The sequence below is a fragment of the Hemitrygon akajei genome, chromosome 11 (assembly GCF_048418815.1).
Source record: "Hemitrygon akajei chromosome 11, sHemAka1.3, whole genome shotgun sequence".
Taxonomy (NCBI): Eukaryota; Metazoa; Chordata; class Chondrichthyes; order Myliobatiformes; family Dasyatidae; genus Hemitrygon; species Hemitrygon akajei.
The window spans coordinates 134,597,203-134,618,523 of NC_133134.1; the positions used below are offsets into that span (position 1 = coordinate 134,597,203).

At 38.2% G+C, this 21,321-nt stretch overlaps 1 protein-coding gene across 3 annotated transcripts in view; it reads left to right on the forward strand.

The window, feature by feature from the left end:
* rtel1 (regulator of telomere elongation helicase 1) overlaps positions 1–21,321 on the forward strand; it is a 169,053-nt gene that overhangs the window by 80,694 nt on the left and 67,038 nt on the right. For all 3 annotated transcript variants that reach the window (XM_073061710.1, XM_073061713.1, XM_073061712.1), the window contains exon 27: positions 7,555–7,706. In XM_073061710.1, the coding sequence (XP_072917811.1) occupies positions 7,555–7,706 (152 nt within the window). The remainder of the gene's footprint in view (positions 1–7,554; positions 7,707–21,321) is intronic.

Genomic DNA, 21,321 nt, shown 5'->3' on the forward strand with positions numbered 1-21,321 from the left:
TTAGGAGACCTCTAGGGGCTTTGATGATTAAAGCAGTGTTAATTTTGATTTATTGAAAGGTCGGTTTTCAGCCAGCCAAGTAGAATTATTAGTTCTGTACACCCTAAACATTTTGCATCTTTTTTTTTGTAATTTTTTTTATTGAAGTTCATCAAACAAACATTTCCATAAGATGTATTTCAGACATTGTACATATATATCATATAATCATAAATATCACAAAATCTCCACAAAGTATTAATCTGGGGTATACACTTATAGAAAAGAGTGGAAAGAAAAAACAAGCAAAAGGAAAGAACTATGTACAAGTAGGAGTGATCTTTTTTTTTACAACAGATTCATTGATTTGTGAGAATAAAATCAGGCCTATGAGGCATTATGTAGTTAAACCATTTTTCCCAGTATGAATCAAATTGTTCCAGCTTATGATTAACAGGTGCTGTTATCTTCTTCATTTTATAAATGTCCATTGTAATTTCCATCCATGTATTTAAAGTTGGGCTCTCCTGTGATAACCATTTCCTAGTAAGAGTCTTTTTACCAGCCACCAATAGTATATTCATTAAATATTTATCTCTTTTCAACCATTCTTGAGGTATATATCCAAAATATATGGTCTTACTCTCCAAGGGTATTTCACATTTAAAGATGTCTTGTAGGGCATTGTGTATCCCCCTCCAATAGTTTTTGATAACAGGGCAGCCCCAAAACATATGATAATGATTTGCATTTTGATTTCCACAATTTCTCCAGCAAACAGGGAGGTTACTATCATAATGGGATTTCTGAGAGGGTGTAATAAAATATCTTATCAAGTTTTTATATCCAAACTCCCTCCATTTCTGTGAATTGGTACACTTCCATTGATATCTCCATATTGTTGTCCATTCTTCCTCAGATATAATTATCCCTCCTTCCTTCTCCCATTTTGTTTTAATGTATGAAGTCGAATGTGTTTTAAGATTTGACAATCCCTTATACATGCTTGAAATGATTCTACTACCATTATCTGAATTAAATGCTTTTCTAAAGAGCTTTATCAAGCATGTATCTGCCTTGGTTACATTTTTAAGCGTCTTATTAACATATTGTCACATCTGTAAATACCGATAAAAATCTTGTTTTTCCAATAAGAGTTTCTCTTTAAGCATTTCAAAACTGAACAGTGTTCCTTCTTTCATTATGTTGCAAAGAACTGTTATTTCTTTAGCTGTCCAGTCCTTAAATCTAGCATCCAATTTATTTGGTGTAAAATCAGAGTCATATGCACACCATTTAAGAATTGCAATATCTCCCTCTAGATTATATTCTTTTATATTGGTTTTCCATATTTTAAGAGTCAATTTCACCCATGGGTTATCAATAGTATTTATGTACCTTTGCAGGTTGTTATCAGCCAAAATTGCTTGTATGGGGATGGGAAGTACCCGCTCCTCAATGTTTTTCCATTGAGCGTCATATGATGGGTTGCACCAACATATCACAGCTCTCAACTGTGCTGCAAAATAATAATCTCTAAGAGAAGGCAAGCCCCATCCCCCCTTTTCCTTTGCTAATTGCAGAGTTTTGAGACGAACTCTAGGCCTTTTACCTTGCCAAATATACCTTGATAGCATCTTATTCCATTCATTGAATTGATTTTGATTAATCTCTATTGGTAGGGTCTGAAAGAGATATAACAGTCTGGGCAGTGTATTCGTTTTAATAGACTCAATCCTTGAACTGAGACTGAAAAAATGAATCAGGCTCCATCTTGCCACATCCTCCTTAATTTTTTTATATAGAAGCTGATAATTACATTCTGATAATTTTGCCAAATCTTTTGGCATAATGATGCCCAAACATTTGAAAGACTCTGTGTGCTATGCCCAGGGGTATCGACTTTCAATTTCTCTTGGTGGGCTATAGTAATATGAAAGTAATTGGGTTTTATCTATGTTGATCTTGTATCCTGATAATTAACCATATTGTTCAAAGGATTGCATCAATTTAGGTAAAGAGTATGTTGGTTGCCCTAGATAGATCAAAATGTCATCCACATAACAAGCCAATTTATGCTCTGTCCCTTTAATAATAATTCCCCTGATATCTTCATTTTGTCTGATGTATTGAGCTGATGGTTCTAGATATAGCACGAAGAGTAGTGGTGACCATGCACAGCCCTGTCTCGTGCCCCTTTCTAGGGTAAGACTATTTGATAAATATCCATTGATTTTAATCCTAGCAGTAGGATTGTCATATAGTGTCTGTATAGTTTTAATAATTGTCTTGGAAACCAAATCTATGTAAAACTCTGTAAAGAAAATTCCAATTAACCAAATCAAATGCTTTTTCAGCGTCCACGCTTATCACTATTGCTTCGATTTTTTTTTTTGTATATGATCCATAATGTGAAGTGTCCTTCGTATATTATCTTGAGTCTGGCGTTGTTGTATAAAACCTGTCTGATCATTACGTATCAGTATGGATAGAAACTCCTCTAATCATTTGGCCATGATGGAGGTAAATAACCTATAATCTACATTAAGCACGGATATTGGTCTAAATGACCCACATTCCATTTTATCCTTGCCTTCTTTCGGTATGGTTGAGATTATCGCTTCCTTCCAGCTGGGTGGCATTTGTGCCTTTTTTTAGAGCCCAGTTCAGTGTGGGGAGTAAAACAGGAATTAACTCATTTTTGAATTCTTTGTACCACTCTGTCGTATACCCATCTGATCCTGGTGACTTGCTTAATTTAAATCTACTAATTGCAGCTTTTAATTCAACTTCAGTTATGTCAGCAGTCATCCTATTTTGTTCTTCGCTTAAAGTGGGTAACTCTAGAGAATTCAAGAAGGTGTCAATTTGGGTTATGCTTCCCCCTGGAACTTTGGAATATAGCATTTTGTAAAACACTTCAAAAGCTTCTTGAATTTCACTTAGCTTATTTTTTATCATTTTTGTTCTTGGGTCCCTAATTCTATGAATTGTATTTACTGCTATCTTTTTTTTTCAGTTTCCACGCCAGTATTTTCATAGATTTTGATCCACTTTCATAATGTCTCTGTTTAAGAAACATTAAGTTTTTCCTGATTTCTTGCGTAGCCAAATTATTTATTTCATTCCTAATTCTTTTAATTTCCCCTAATGTATCCTGTGCCAAATTCAACTTGTGTTTTTTCTCTAGTTCTTTCAGCCTATTTTGTAATTCCTCTAATGTAATTCTAATGTAATGTAATCTAATGTAATGTAATTCCTTATTTTTTTCTTATATGAAGATATTGCTATAATTTCCCCTCTTAAGACCACCTTCAGAGTATCCCATAAAATGAGAGGTGAAACCTCTCCATTATCATTAAATTCTAAGTAGAGACCAATTTCTTTTTCAATTTGTTCCTTAAAGTACGGATCATTGAGTAGACTTGAATTTAGTGTCCAAATAGTATTCTTTGGTTGTAGGTCAAAATCAATAGATAAATATATAGGTGCATGGTCACTTACATCTATTGTCCCAATTCCACAGGTGTTTATTTTGTCTTTGCCTTTTCCAAATGTTATGAAATAGTCTATTCTTGTATATACAGAATGTGGAGCAGAATAATGAGTGTAATCCCTTCTGTCAGGGAAAAGGTCCCTCCATATATAAATTAAACCAACATCCTCAAAAAGTGTATTAACTTTCTTATGTAAAGATTTTGTTTCATAGGTTTTTCTATTGGAAGAGTCTAAGTTTGGTTGTAATTGTAAATTTAAGTCTCCCCCACATATCAGGAGACCTTCTGTTTCCGTTACCATAATATCAGTAATTTTCTGAAAGAAACCAATATCACTTCCCGGGGCTGCGTATATATTCAATAGAGTAACTGAATTGCCGTCTATATTCCCCCTTACCAGAATATATCGGCCTTCTTTATCTCCTATTTCGAATAATTTTTTCAAAATTTAGCTTACTTGAGATAAGAATAGCAACTCCTCTCCTATGTCCTGATTTAAATGAGGAGAAAAACAGATTAGTGAAGCCCATTCTCTTTAGTTTTTTATGCTCATTATCACTTAAATGAGTTAACACTTTACATCTTGTTTAGGTATAACCCATATTTATGAAGGGAACAAGTTGTCTTTGATGCTGGAGGTAGAATTCACTTTGAAATTGTGGGGCTGTTATAGTATTTCTGTTCCTTGAGTGTTGGTTTCTTAGATAGACATGGAATGCAATGTAGTCACCATTTAGAGATGAGAGACTGATGACTAGATTAAATTCAATTTTTCAAGTGCTTTATGGGAGGGATCTTAATTTATCTAGACTCCTGTCAACTGGGAGCTTGTTATGATTAGTTTTTTTTCAAGTGTCACTGTGGATGGTGTGGAATGTTGGATGTCAAAGGTAGGTTTTTAATGTTAATGGAAGAGAGGAAATAAAAAATAATACAGCTCTATGTGTGGTAGAAGAACATGACATTACCTCTCCTGGAGGTATTTATTTGCCATTTAATTTGAGTTGGCTCCTTTGCAGATTTCCTTCTTGCTTGGGATTGTGGTTAAAGATGTAATGTTGAAAGTGTAGCATAGTACTCAATTATCTACTTGCCAGTTCATATTGTTATTTTATAAAACATTGTTGTAAAAGATATAATTAGTGCTGAGTGACTTGGGGATGGGAGGAAGTGGGATTGTGGCTGAGTATTTGACACATGACAATTGATTTTCTGCAAAGTTCACCGCAAACCTTGTTACTGCATTTTTATTGTTTACTTAGCTCTTGCTACCATATGGCATAACAAGTATTCAAGTTGTGCTCGATATTATGAAAACAGGAAATTGCATTTTTGGTTTCAACTGTTCCTTCAGATTGCCTTCCAATAGGAACAGTTCCTTTAGGATCTCATTTATTTTGAGCAAACAGTGGCAGTTAGTTATTCTTTGCAAGTCTATGTTTATCTGAGTTCTATTTGTTGTAGATATAGTTTCCCTTGCCAAATCACAATAAGATTGGCAGACTGGAAGGTACCTTCTCTCTATATCTTTACCAAACCAGCGTGTGGTTGGTGGATTAAAATGAAAGGCAATTGTGTGGGCTGGGGGTATTGGAGGAATGTTGTGGACATATCACTTTGGGAATGATGACGCTTTCATGGATCAGGCTGTAATACAGCAGGAATGCTAAAGCTTTAGAATTAGTCAGGTGAGGGAATTCACTGATGATTGTGCTGTTGTGTTACGTTCTTTTATTTGTACAGCTTGGCTACACTTGAGTTGTGAGTGTAGATCTTCAGCAGCAATGTTATGTGCCACTGTAGCTTTTGCTGTATCCATGGTTTTCAATATTGATATCTAATCTTGATTTCTAATCTGGCTAATTACTAATTTGTCAATTTACACTCAATGATGAAAGGTACTGTCAACAGTTTTGTCAAGTGATATTTATTAATCAATATAGCCTGCTCACTGATGTCCAGTTATGCCCATCTAGGGCTACTTAGCTTCATTCTTCTTAACAGCCATTATTTAAGAATGGTCCAATAAGCTGAATTCTAGATGTGAGATCAGAGTGACTGTTCTTGAATCCGACAGAGCAATCGACCAAGTGTGACATCTGGTAAATCTGAAGGGGAAAACACTAAAATAGTTGGATTTATAACTCAAAAAAATGCCTGTTGTCAGACAGACAGACATACTTTATTGATCCCGAGGGAAACTGGGTTTTGATACAGCTGCACCAACCAAGAATAGTGTAGAAATATAGCAATATAAAACCATAAATAATTAAATAATAATAAGTTAATCATGCCAAGTGGAAATAAGTCCAGGACCAGCCTATTGGCTCAGGGTGTCTGACACTCCGAGGGAGGAGTTGTAAAGTTTGATGGCCACAGGTAGGAATGACTTCCTGTGACGCTCAGTGTTACATCTCAGTGGAATGAGTCTCTGGCTGAATGTACTCCTGTGCCTAACCAGTACATTATGAAGTGGAGTACATTAAGGAGTTGTTGCATATTCATAATTCCAGCCCCAGTGTATCACTGTAGGGGTTCCTCAGAGCATTATTCTCAGCACAGTCATCTTCAATTCCTTCATCGCTGACTTCCCTTCCATCCCAAGGTCTGGAGTGAAAGTGTTCACTGATGATGACACAATTTAGTTTAATTCCCAACTTGACAGCAAGTGCAGCAGTCCATGTCTGGATAGGTACATGGAGCTTAGAAAAATAGAGGGCTATGGGCAACCCTAGGTACTTTCTACGGTAAGGATATGTTCGGCACAGCTTTGTGGGCCAAAAGGTGCAGGTTTTCTGTGTTTCTATGTCACCGGACGGTGGTTCCAGATAACATTCAAGCATGAGCTGATGTGTCAAGCGATATTCATGCAACAGAAGTGTTGGGCAATATCTGTCTCCAGCGAGAAGGAGTCTTGATATTCTGATTAACATCTGAGTGGCCATCATCAGCTGGAAACTAGTCAGCAATATGTGGCTGCCATAAAAGGTTAGAGGCAAGATATCCTGTGGTGTGTGGTGTGCTTTCTGACACCTCAAACCCTTTTTTCCTTCTAAGTCACTGGTGTTCTGGAATTCTGTCAACTTGCTGGAAACTCTGTATCATCCAGAAGAAAGCAGCGTACTCCATCAAGCTAAATAAATATTCAGTCCTTAGACACTGGTCTACAGTGATTATGGTGAAAGTCACCCACAAAAGTTACCCCAGCTGCTCATCTAGGTTTTTTAGCAAACACCTCCCAAACACTCAATTTCTACTACGGAGAAAAGCAAAGGCAGCCAAACCGATGGGACAGCAGCACTTAAAAGTTATGTACAATCCACACACTATGCCAGCTTAGAAATGTTTTCCTGTTATTGTCATTGAATCTAAAGCCTAGAATTCCCTACTCAACAGTCCACTGGAAATTAAAGACTAATGGTTAGCTCTGTTTGTACAATATAATTTGTACATCAAAATATCTGGTGAAATGAGTTATTTTGTGTGAATCACCAACAAAATTCAAGGAGTATGCAGGGTCAGCCTGCAAATGTCACCATGCTGTTGGTGCAACCCTAACATCCCCACAACTGGAATATGGGAGGAAGCGGGAGCTCCTGGAGGAAACCCATGTAGTCATGGGGAGAACGTGCAAACTCCTTACAGGCAGCAGTGGGAACTGAATGCCGATCGGCGGTGGGGCTGGCAGTGTAAGCGATTGCATTAATCCCTACACTACTGTGTGCCCTCATTAGAAGAAATATCTTCATTAAAAGGAAATGTAGCCAACACCCTCCCTTATACTTTAGAGATGAGCAATAAATGCTGACCTTGTCAATGATACCCAGATCCAAAATATTTTGAAAAAGTAGCGTGTTTTACAGTACAGCATTTGAAAGGCTGGTTTAGTGAAATGTTATGTTATTTTCTCTTCTAAGAGTGCAGTTTTTGCTTCAGTTAATGCCATTTTAATTGTTTTAAAGCATATCCATTTTCACTTGGACAAGATTAACTTTTATTTTTTTTCAAATTGTGAGGTCACTAACTCTTTCTGCATCCTTGAAGAAGGATTCTTAACTAATTTTGTATTTTTACATAGATGGTCATTCTGGGGAAGATGGAATGGCTAAGCTTTGCATTGAATATGACAGAGACTCTGCAAGCACAAGAAGAAAACCCAAAAGTCTCCTTGATGCTTTAGAACATAGTGAAACGAACGCTGATGAAGGGACATCCCTAGGTGAGAAAAAGGTAGGATATGTCCTCGAATGAAATATTTTACAATACCATTTACACTTTACCAGCACAAATGTTCTCCATTACCCGGTATGTTTTTGTAAAGTAAGTATTTCTGAAAATGTAAGTTATTTTTACCTGATCATTCCAAAAAAATTCACTGTCCTTGAAATGTTAGTATTAACTGCTTGTATTTAAACTATTAATTAATCAGCCCATTAGCTCAACTTGTTTTTCTCTGAAACTGCTCTAATAGACATTTGGGAGAGAAAGCATGATTTAGTTTTCGCTATTATGGTTACCAAATCAAATATCTTTCCCTCTTGCTGTCTTGTCTTTTCCCATCATTGTATTTGTACTGTCACTCTTCACAGAGCGATGTTTCCTTCCTCACCCAATGATAACCCACCCATCAAGTCTACACTGAATACTTTGAAAAGCATTCCAATTAGTCTCATCTCCTTTCCAAGGTATAGAGGGTCAAATGAGATTGATGTATGTAAACTTGCTAATATTAGTAAATAACATCGATATATTTTTAATTTTACTTATAAAAGACCTACTGGACTCATATGCCCCCATTCTAAGTTTCTAAATTACCACAGATGCATTTGATAGTTTTAATCTTCTAGGAACCCCTTCATTCTAGAATGATCTGTGTGGACTGGAAGGTAGCAAATTTAAACTGTTCTGCTGATCATTTAGTCAAGAAAAGAGGGAAATATCCATCGTGTTACTTGACATCAAAAGGGTGTTAAATACTAGTATTTATCACTGAGGGAGTGTAAATGGGGATTCTGGAAAATTACTGCCATAAAGTTGAACAATGTTATGAAAAGGAAATAGTGTGTAATAAATCAAATAGAATTTCTTGAAGGTGTAATAATATGAGTTATCCAAGTGTGAATAGGTGTTTGGTTTACTCCCTAATTACACATTCAGAGTAACTCATATTTTGATTTGTGACTTATTATCTCAATATCATCATGTAATTCTTCTCAATCATAGGTCATCGGATTTTTATTTGGTATTTGAAAACATGAGACATCAAACGTTAAATCATAAGACTAAGGCTGTTAGGATGGGCCTGTTTTATTAATAGTAATTTGCTAGATCTAAACCCTTTCTTTATGGCCATCCTTCAAAATGTTAGCTAGCCTGATTTCAGACCAGTTCTTTGAGTTCTGAGGTGGATGATGAAACTAATGTAGCAACTGCAAATTCTTCCTTCAGTTTGTTAGAAGATGGTTAGTTGGTTCACTTGTGAGGTGGTATACTCCTGCTTCTAATCCAGGATCTTGGTGTGAATTACTGGAGGCTACCCAGATGGAATAAGTTGTACCATTTTGGCTACAACTGAGAATCTTTGTGTGAATTACTGGAGGCTACCCAGATGGAATAAGTTGTACCATTTTGGCTACAAATGAGAATCTATGGTTCAATTGTTGGATACTGATGGCATGAACATCAATTTATCTAATTTCCAGTAATTCTCCCCATCCTTCTTCTTCACCATTTCCCATTCTTGTTTCCCTCACACACCTTCTCTTCTTACCTGCCTATCACCTCTCTCTGGTGCTCCTCCTCCTTTTCTCCCATGGTCTTCCGACCTCTCCTATCAAATTCGCTCTTACCCAGTCCTTTACCTCTTCTACCAATCAACTTCCCAGCTCTTTTACCTTCCACTCTTCCCACTCTCCCCCACCGGCCACATCTTTCCCTCTCCTCCCCCCCCCCCCCCCCCCCCACCTTTTGTGCTTTCCGCAGGGATCACTTCCTACGTGACTCCCTTGTCCATTCGTCCCTCCCCACTGATCTCCCTCCTGGCACATATCCTTGCAAGCGGAACAAGTGCTACACCTGCCCCATACCTCCTCCCTCACTACCGTTCAGGTCCCTAAATGGTCCTTCTAGGTGAGGCATACTTCACCTGTGAGTCTTTTGGGGTCATCTACTGAGTTCGGTGCTCCAGGTGTGGCCTCCTGTATATCAATGAGACCTGGCATAAATTGGGAGACCTATTCGCTGAGTGCCTATGCTCAGTCTGCCAGAAAAAGCAGGATCTCCCAGTAGCCATCCATTTTAATTCCACTTCCCATTCCCATTCCAATATGTTCATCCAAAGCCTCCTCCATTGTTGAGATGAGGCCACACTTAAGTTGGACCTTATAACACCTTAAATTCCGTTTGGGTAGTCTCCAGCCTGATGGCATGAACATTGATTTCTCAAACCTCCGGTAATGCTCTCTCCCCCCCCCCCCCCACACCATTTACCATCCCTTTTTCCCTCTTATCTCTCATCTGGTCCTCCCATCGCCTCCCTCTGGTGCTCCTCCCCCCTTTCCTTTTTTCCATGGTCTTCTGTCTCTTTCACCAATCAACTTCTCAGCTCTTTCTTCATTCCTCCCCTTTCAGGCTTCACCTATCACCTTGTCTTTCTCTCTCCCTTCCCTATCACCTTTTAAATCTACTCTTCAGTTTCTTTACTCCAGGGTTTCGACTGTACTCTTTTCCATAGATGTTGCCTGGCCTGTTGAGTTCTTCCAGCATTTTGCGTGTGTTGCTCGGATTTCCAGCATCTGTAGGTTTTGTCTTGCTTGTGATTGGATTATCTACCACCTGACATCTTGTATTTCTTCCTCCACTCCTGCCACCTTATTCTAACTTCTTACCCTCTTCCTTTCTAGTCCTGATGAAGGGTCTTGGCCCAAAAAGTTGACTCTTTATTCCAACCCGTAGATGTTGCCTGACCTGCTGAGCTCCTCCAGCACATTGTGTGCATTGCTCTAGATTTCCAGCATCTGCAGTACCTCTTGTGTCTGATTTACTTTGCCACTGCAAAGTCTCTTTGAGATAAGTCTACCCTGAAGTAGTTTAAATCTTCTCTTCAACAGGAGCTCAGTGAGCCTCTCTCATTGCTCCTCCACTGGAATCTCTGCTGCTTTCCGATTCTTCGACCACGTGCTCACCCAGATTCACTATTACAGCCACTATCCTTCCTGGGAACTTACCTCTGCTGCCATCTTATATCATGTAGCTTCCAGCTCCATTTCTGGGTCTCTGAATTTAAACCCAGCAAGAATTCAAAGTACCTACATTTGATTGACTGTTTCTCCTGCCGCTGCTCCCTCCAGCCTCGATGCACCACCCTCACCACTGTGCAAAGATATCTGCAAGCATTCTCCCATTCTCTACCTCACTTTTCCCTGCCTACCATGAACCTCTCTAACACTTCGTCCTCTGCTGAATCCACACCTCCAACGGCTGATTCTTCTCCTTCCTTGCTTCCACTAAGGATTGGGAGCCGTCGCCCCTGCCTCCTTCAGCTTGGACCCCGGCCTCCTGCAAGCCGCTGACTCTGCTGCCTCCAGCTCAGGTTCAAACTTCGGAATCAATTTCCTCCATACTGTGGACACCAGCGCCTCCAACTCCAGTACTGAACTTGGCCCCCTCAAAACCGCAGAACTCGCTGTCACCAGCTCTCTCTTCAACCCATTCGCCAGCTGCATTCAAACCGCAGATCCCACTGTCTCCAGCTCTAACCTCAGCCACCTCCTTCCACAGGCCGAGACCTTTCTCACTGCTACTGGGTCCCGTGGTTCCTCTTCCACCACCATTACTCCACACTAACCCTGGGTCTCCCGGGCTACTCTCCATCATTCTTCCGCTACCTCAGTCTTCTCCCCACCCTACGATCCCAGAACAGTCCCACCCCATCTTCCTCCCACTCTACATTCCCAGAACACCCCCATCCCCTCCTCTGACCCCTCCAACACTCAACGCACCCCGACCCTAGCTCTAACCCCTGCTATGTTTTCACCATCACCTCCGACCTCCCCTTCTCTGGGGCAGAACATTCTGTTCTTAGTAAGGGCCTCAATTTTGTCCCCCTCCACCCACTCTCAGTGAGTTCTGTGCCTGCCATAACGTTGAGTTCTTCTTTTGTCGCCTCCGTATCCATACCTACTTCTTTGGCAAGGACTCTCCAGCCCGTACCAATGACCACTTCTCTTCTCCTGTTTTCAAACCTCCTCCAAATTCTTGGACACCCCACTATGGTCTTCTGCCTGCTCTGGATCTTTTTTATCTCTAACTGCTGATGTGGTATCAACCTTCTCAACTTTACTACTTCTCGCTCCAATTCAAACCTCACTCCCTTCGAACGCATGGCTCTCCAGTCTCCGTATTAATCCCAACCTTGCCATCAAGCCCTCAGATAAGGGTGGGGATGTTGTAGTCTGGAGGACTGAGATCTACAATGCTGAGGCCAGATGGCAATTCTCAGAATACCACCTGTGCTGCCTTTATGGCAGTTATTTAGTTTATAATATTTTCGCTTAGTAATTCGTTTGTTAGCATTTTTTAGTTAAAGTTAGGATTGTTTAAGTAAATTCATTTGTCTGTAATATATCGCGGCTGCGATGACGTCACATCCGGTTTTGCCGCATCTTGTGGGAAAATACCGGTTTGGGATAAACGCAAGGATAAACACATGTGGCGCCACAGCGCGAGCAGTTTTCTCTCTATGCACCAGAGACACAGTGAAAGCAACGCTGTAAGTCATGAGATAATCGATAAGTTGAATTAAAATGTTAACGCTGATTCTGTTAAAAGTAACGACGGTCGATAAGGTTTATGTTTTCGTTAGTTAAAGAGTCGGGATAGTTTGTGTTGAAGTGTATTTAAAGCAGTCAATGGAGCAGGTAGATTCTGACTATGCTGCACTTTAATGTAATGTAGTTATTGTAGTTTTACCTTTGCAAGTATTCACGATGTAAATGTGATATTTAGAAGGAAACAAACACTGTACCAATCTTGTATTTTTTTATCAACAGTTTTCACCATACGTTAATGTGAAGAGTGAACAGTAAATGGTTAATCTTTCTTTCTTTTCAAATCTTTTTATTAATTTTTTAAGAAAAACATAAGAAAAATATTAGTACAAAACATTTGAGAGTACATAATAGATTAATTAACAATGAAATATGTATTAATCAATACATAGAGTCTCTCAAACTCATAGTATAATGTAAAGGAATTAAGAGAAAAAAAAGAACCCCCCCCCCCAAAAAAAAACAACAACAACTAAAAAAAAAACTAACCAACATGGGCAATCGCATAATGTTAAATACATACAGCAGTGTCAATGACTCCCAACCTCCATCCACACAATTCAGGATAGTAACAATAAGGTTCAGGATCAGACCATTTAATTCATATGAAAATGTTGAATAAATGGTCTCCAAGTTTCCTCAAATTTAACTGAAGAATCAAAAACCACACTTCTAATTTTTTCTAAACTCAAACAGGAAATAGTTTGAGAAAACCACTGAAATACAGTTGGAGGGTTAATTTCTTTCCAATTCAGTAAAATAGATCTTCTAGCCATTAGTGTAACAAATGCAATCATTCGTTGGGATGAAGCGGATAAACGCTTATTATCTATCATTGGTAGACCAAAAATTGCGGTAAAAGGATGTGGTTGAAGATTAATATTTAAGACTCTTGAAATAACATTAAAAATATCTTTCCAATAGTTTTGTAAACAAGGACAAGACCAAAACATATGGGTCAATGAAGCAATATCAGAATGACATCTATCACAGGTTGGATTAACATAAGAATAAAATCGAGCAAGTTTATCTTTAGACATGTGAGCTCTATGTACAACCTTAAATTGTATTAGAGCATGTTTAGCACAGACAGAGGATGAGTTTACCAATAATAAAATTTTTTCCCATTGCTCAGTAGATATAGGGCAATGCAATTCTTCCTGCCATTCCTTCTTAATTTTTTCTGATATATCTGGTTGTACATTCATAATCATATTATAAATGATAGCTACTAAGCCCTTTTGACAAGGATTAAGAGCTAAAATTCTTTCTGTAATGTCCAATGGACATTCTTTCAAAAAAGACTTTAGTTCATTATATAGAAAATTTCTAACTTGTAAATATCTAAAAAAATGGGTTTTAGATAAATTATATTTATTAGATAACTGTTCAAAGGACATAATGTTATCATCCAAAAACAGATCACGAAAACATGTTATACCTTTTGTTTTCCATAAAAGAAAAGCTTGATCTATAGATGATGGTCGGAAAAAGTACCGTAGATTCCGGATTTTAAGCCGCTACTTTTTTCCCACATTTTGAACAGCTTTGAACTCTGCGGCCTTTAATACGGAGCGGCTAATACATGATTTTTTTCATGCCGCCAAAAACATTTTGCCTCGTAACAGTAGACCAATAAAATTGATGAGTAGTTCACAGAGGTCCAATGAAATTGTACGATAAATCAAGCGCACTTTCACAATTAAATTATTGTAAATCAGTCATTTGTACTCACCCTCATCAACATGGAAAACACTCGAAGAAAAGCATTGTGCTGCCTTTATGGCAGTTATTTAGTTTATAATATTTTCGCTTAGTAATTCATTTGTTAGTTAAAGTTAGAAGTGTTTTAACTATATTTGTTTTCTGTACTACATCGCGGGATGCTATGACGTCACACCCGGTTTCGCCGCGTCTTGTGGGAAAAATGCCGTTTGCAATAAACGGGACGGCGGGGGGCGAGCGGCGGAGCGAAAACGCTGCTTTTAAGTTAAAGGCGATCAATAACTTTTCCTGGTAGGCTGCAGTATATATATTTTTTACCAGTCGTTAGGAGATATTGGAATGTTGTTCAGTAAAAAAGTATACGCAACGTATATTTAAAAGTAGCCGCGTTACAGGCACGGTTCGAAAAAAAGCATTTGCAATATGTATTTGTTTATGTTACCATATGGATTTAATTAAAAGTTAAAAAATCCTCACGTGTAATATCTTTCTGTGTAAATATCTCATATTACAACGTGGGACACCTGCGGCCGAAAATCCGGTGCGGCCTGTACAAGTAAAAAATTGATTTTCTTTCTAAAATTAGAGCCAGCGGCTTTTAATCAGGTGCGCTCTGTAGTCCGGAATCTACGGTAGTTAGATATTATAGGACTTGACAGCATAAACTTATTCAAACCAAAAAATTTACGAAATTGAAACCAGATTCGTAATGTATACTTGACTATAGGATTAGTTATCTGTTTATTCGTTTTGAATAACGAAAAAGGAAGTGAAGATCCTAAGATTGAGATCAATGAGAAATCTTGCACAGATTTACATTCCAAATTTACCCATTGTGGGCCAGCAACTGTAGTCGATTCTTGTGTCCAAAATATCAAATACCGTATATTAACTGCCCAATAGTAAAATCTTAAATTTGGTAGAGCCAAGCCGCCCTCCTTCTTAGGCTTCTGTAAATATTTTTTACCTAGCCTAGGATTTTTGTTCTGCCACAAATACGAAGATATTTTAGAATCAACTATATCAAAAAAAGATTTAGGAATAAAAATTGGTAATGCTTGAAATAGATATAGAAATTTAGGTAGTATCATCATCTTAATGGCATTAATTCTACCTACCAAAGACAAAGATAGTGGGGACCACCTATTAGCAAGTTGCTTAATTTGATCTATTAAAGGCAAAATGTTAGTTTTAAATAAATCTTTATGTTTTTTAGTAATTTTAATACCTAAATAAGTAAAATAGTCTGTAACAATTCTATATGGTACCTGATTATAAATTGAAGTATGCATATTTAATGGAAAAAGTTCACTCTTATTAAAATTCAATTTATATCCAGAAAAATTACTAAATTGAGCAAGCAAAGAAGAAATAGCAGGAATAGATCTTTCAGGGTCAGATATATATAATAACAAATCATCCGCATATAATGATACCTTATACATCGTCTCCCCACGGGTAATACCTAAAATATTGGGTGATTCACGAATAGCTATAGCCAAGGGTTCTAAAGCAATGTCAAATAATAAAGGGCTTAAAGGACAACCTTGCCTTGTGCCCCGAAATAACTGAAAAAAGGGGATCTTTGATTATTGGTGAAGACCGAAGCTAAAGGTTTCTGATATATTAATTTAATCCATGATATAAATTTTGAACTAAAATTAAAATGTTGCAAAGTATTAAATAAATATGACCATTCGACTCTATCAAATGCTTTTTCGGCATCTAAGGAAATGACACATTCTGGGATTTTAGATGAAGAGGTATAAACAATATTAATTAATTTTCTAATGTTAAAAGATGAATAGCGATTTTTAATGAATCCAGTCTGATACTCAGAAATAATCCGAGGCAATATATTTTCTAATCTAATAGCCAAAATTTTACTAAAAATCTTAAAATCCGTATTCAGCAAAGATATAGGCCGATAGGATGCACATTCAGTGGGGTCTTTATCTTTTTTAAGAATTAAGGAAATAGAAGCTTCATAAAAAGATTGTGGTAGTTTACCTATACTTAATGCATCTTTAAAAATTTTACAAAGCCAAGGAGAAAGTATAGAAGAAAAGGATTTTAAAAATTCTGCAGAAAAACCATCTGGACCCGAAGCTTTACCCGAGTTCATTGAGAAAATAGCCTTTTCTATTTCAGACTCCGTAATAGGTGTGTCCAAAAATACACTATCCTCAACAGTTACTTTTGGAATATTCAATTTCCTTAAGAATTCACTCATTATAGAAGAGTCCTTAGTACATTCTGATTGATATAAAGAACTATAAAAATCTTGGAAGGCTTTATTTATCTCTTTATGATCAATCGTCAAAGTACCATCTTGTTTGCGAATCTTAGTAATTTGTCGCTTATCCGAAACAATTTTCAATTGGTTAGCTAGTAGTTTACCAGACTTATCTCCATATGTATAGAATTGAGCTTTCGATTTAATTAACTGACTTTCAATCGAGGAGGTTAATAATAAACTATGCTCCATTTGAAGTTCCACCCTTTCTTTATAAAGTTCTTTACTAGGGGTCAATGAATAGATCTTGTCAATTGCCTTAATTTTATCAACTAATGTTAATATTTTAGAATTAGTTCGTTTCCTAACTCCGGCAGAATATGAAATAATCTGTCCATGAATATATGCCTTAAAAGTATCCCACAAAATTCCACTAGAGATCTCTGCTGTAGAATTTATTGAGAAAAACAAATCAATTTACTGTTTAATAAAGTTAACAAAGTCAGAGTCCTGCAGTAAAACAGGATTGAACCTCCAACCTTTAGTACTAATATATGAATCCGTCACCTTAATAGATAACTTCCAAAGGTGCATGATCAGATATAGCAATAGAGTCATATTTGCAATCCATAACGTCTATAAGTAAATGCTGATCAATGAAAAAGTAATCAATTCTTGAGTAATTATGATGCACATGGGAAAAGTATGAGAACTCTTTGTCATTAGGGTGTAGAAAACGCCAAATTTCACAAATAGCTGAATCAATCATAAAAGAATTAATAAGAGAAGCCGATTTGTTCGGAAAAGTTTGAGTGGGCTTGGATCTATCCATCAAAGGGTTTAGACAACAATTAAAATCCCCGCCCAGTATCAATCTATATTGATTCAGATTAGGAAAGGATGTAAATAAGCATTTAAAAAATTCAGGACAGTCAGTATTTGGAGCATAAACATTAACTAAAACAACTTTTTGATTAAAAAGTAAACCAGTAATAAGCAAAAATCTACCTTGCGGATCTGAAATTGTTTCATGATGTATAAAAGCAGTTGATGAGTCTATAAAAATAGAAACACCTCTCACTTTGGCTTGCGAATTTGAATGATACTGTTGGCCCTTCCAAAACCTAAACAACCGCTGACTATCCACCTTCCTTACATGAGTCTCTTGTACAAAAATAACATTAGCATTTATTCTATGGAATACTTTGAATACTTTTTTCCGTTTGATCGGATTATTTAAACCATTAGTATTCCAAGAAACAAAGTTAATAGTCTTATCCATATTGACAATATATATTACAGTTAACATATAGGTTCGAAAGAAAAGTGAACTCATGAACCCAGAAGAGGGAAGTAAGTTCAAAGGGAAACCGGAAGTCACAGCACTGCAGCCATTTTTGTAGTTTCATATAAGCCCATGAAATAAAACTAAGCAAAAAGCAAGCGAAAAAAAGAAAAAAAAGAAAAATCCCCCTCCCACCACCCTCAAACCCCCAGGAAAAAAGCCAAAAAGAGGCAAGCGAGCGATCTAATACTAAAATTACCCCCTTGTCTCAAGACGGCAACTCAAACGTAACAAAGTTAAAAAAAAATACAAACAACCCACATTATAAAAAAGGGTTGATATAGCAAAAGTTAAAATATAAAATTAGTGTTATAAATGTATATAAACAAAAGGGTTAAAAAAAATTAAAACAATAAATGAAAGTTTAAAACTTTCAAACACATCAAAACAGTTATGACGCTGCAAACACTGGAGTCTGTCGGGAAGAAGAAACGCCATTTTATTTTTTCCCAATCTTAATATTCAAATGTTAAAAGTGTAAAAAAGAGCGTATATCGATTTTTAAAAAAAAAGAAAAACAAAAAAGAAGAAAAAAAACCCTAATAGGTCATTTTCAATGCTAATAGATTAATAATATGAAAAAATATAAAGTCAGAATAAGCCCAGTAAAAAAAAAGAGCTTTAACCGTATGTAAAAAATACATGTAAACCGTATCAAAAAAAAAACCCCAAACGTCAATCTATAACAGATCCAAATCTATAGGCTAAATTACATTGGTCAGCCCGATCAAATGTCATTGTTCCAGGAAACCTTGAGCATCCGCTGGCGATTTAAACAGCCGAAAAGATCCATCTTGAAGGGTGACTCTCAGGTGTGCTGGAAACAGCAACGCTTGCTTGTAGCCTTTCTGGTGAAAATTCGACATAACCGATCTAAAAGCCAGCCTAGCCCGTAATACCTCCGGGCTATAGTCCTCCAGAATGAAATGGTTAATCTTACTGCGACCTTGTTTTCATTGACTACGGTTTAACTCGACGTTTAGTTCGGCGTTCCGTTACAACCCGAGCGAGAACGTTACACCACCTCTTATTTACCCCTTGAACAGGATCCCACTAAGGAGCACCAGGCCATTGTCTTGGGCACCGTCACTGACCTCATCAACTCTGAGGATCTCCCATCCACTGCCAGCAACTTCATAGTTCCCTTATCTTACAGCTCCCATTTCTATCTCCTACCCAAGTCCCACAAACCTGACTGTCCAGGTAGACCCAATGTTTCTGCCTGCTCCTGGCCCACTGCACTCATGTCTGCATACCTTGACTCTATTTTATCCCCTTTGGTTCAGTCCTTTCCTACCTATGTCCATGACGCTTCACATGCTTTCGATCTCTTGAATGACTTTAAGTTCTCTGGCCCTGATTGTAGCATTTTTACTATGGTTGTCTAGTCCCTCCCTGTCAGAGGGCCTTAAAGCTTTCTTTCTGGACAACAGACCCAACCAATTACCCTCCATCACCACTTTCCTCCATCTGGCAAAACTGATCCTCACCCTCAAAAATTTCTCCTTCAGCTCTTCCTACTTCCTTTAAACTCAAGGCGTAACCGTGGGCACTTGCATGGTCCCAGTTATGCCTGCCTTTTTGTCAGCTATATGGAACACTTCATGCTCCAAGCCTACACCAGCATCATTTCTCAGCTCTTCCTATACGACAATGGCGACTGCATTTGTGTAGTTTCCTGCACCCATGCTGAGCTCATCAATTTCATCATCTTTGCCTCCAATTTCCACCCTGCTCTCAAATTTACTTTGTCCATTTCTGACACCTCTCTCCCCTTTCTCTTTCTGTCTCTGTCTCTGAAGACAGTCTATCCACTGACAAATTTTATAAACCCACTCATTCTCACTGCTTTATTGATTCTACTTCCTCCCAACCTGTCACATGTAAAAATGACTTCCCCTTTTCTCAGTTCCTCTTTCTCTGCCGCATCTGTTTACAGGATGAAGTTTTTCATTCAAGAACAACTGAGAGGTTTTTCGAAGAAAGTGGCTTCCGTTCCTTTACCATCAGCGCTGCCGTCATCTGCATTTCTTCCATTTTGCACACATATGACCTCATCGGGGTAGGTTTCCTCTTACTCTCACCTGCCTTCTCACAAGTTTCCACATTCGGCATGTAATTCTCTGTAACTTCTGCCTTCACCAACAGGATCCCACTCAAGCACATCTGCTTTCTGCATAGATCACTCCTATGTGACTCCCTTGTCCACTCGTTCCTCCCCGCTAATCTCCCTCCTAGCACTTATTCTTGCAAGTGAAACAAGTGCCACACCTCCTCCCTCACTACCATTCTGGGCCCTGAACAGTCCTTTCAGGTGAGGCCACACTTCACCTGAGAGTCTTTTGGGTCACCTACTTTGTCCAATGCTCCAGCTATGGCTTCCTGGAGGAGAGAACTGACATAGATTGGGAGACTGTTGTGTCAAGCACTTTTGCCCCATCTGCCATAAAAAGTGGGATTTCCTGGTTGCCATCCATTTCAACTCTATTTGCCATTTCCACTCTACTTGCCATTTACATTCTGACATTTCAGTCCCTGGCCTCCTCTTCTGCCACGATGAGGTCACACTCGGGTTGGAGGAGCAACACCCTTCATTTCTTCTGGGTAGCCTCCAACCTGATGGCATGAACATCAATTTCTTGAAATTTGCGCCTCCCCCCTTCACCATACCCCATTCTTGATTCCCTCTCATGCCTTCTCTTCTTAACCTGCGCATCATCTCCCTCTGGTGCTCCTCCCTTACCCTTTCTTCCATTGTCTTCTGTCCTCTCCTATCAGATTACCCCTTCTCCCACCCTTTATCTCTTTCACCAATCAACTTCCCAGCTCTTTACTTCACCCCCTCCTCCTCTCCCAGTTTCACCTATCACCTGCCACCTTGTACTTCTTCCTCCCCCTCCCCACTTTCTTATTCAAGTTTCTTCCACCTTCCTTTCCAGTCTGATGAAGGGTCTCAGCACGAAACATCATCCATAGATGCTACCTGACCTGCTGATCTACTTTGTGTGGTCATCAGCCATGAATGCTGCTTATATTTTTGTGGGAAAGCTTTGAAAATATCTTTGGTTCTTTCGTATTCATGTCCACCAATTCCTGATGGAACTCAGAATAGCGCATTTGCTTCAGTATCTGGTGTTGGGCATGTAAATGACATACTCAGCCCAAGCAGAGCTGACTGAGTATAACTCAGACTTTGTAGCTGGGAATGTTGACCTAGAGGAGGACACTAACATTAATTAACTATCATGCAGTAGATTTGGAAGATCACTATGATTAAGCAGAGTCAACATCTTAAAAATAAAAACAGAAAATGCCAAGTCACTCTATCTATTTCAAAGGGAGACAAAGATAACATTGAAGAATTAACATCTATATACTTCTAAAGCTCTCATGCTCTGTCTGTTTGTGTCCTCCAATTAGCGCAAACAGTACATTACAGCCACACTTTTTTTGACTAAATCAACTTAAAATGCGCTAACTTACAGAATGCAGGCAAATTTCAGGGTTATATGTTCGTATAAACTTGCTCATTCGCCTTTCACCCGAGAGCCGATCCACCATTATGGAAATCGGGACGCAACACCATGACGCATGCGCACGGGCAGCCTCAGCAGCGACACCAACCGGAGCAAAAGGGCATGACAGCTCTATTTTGAGTGGTCACGTATCACCATCAGCATGTGCAAGACTGGGACAGATCTAACTGCCACC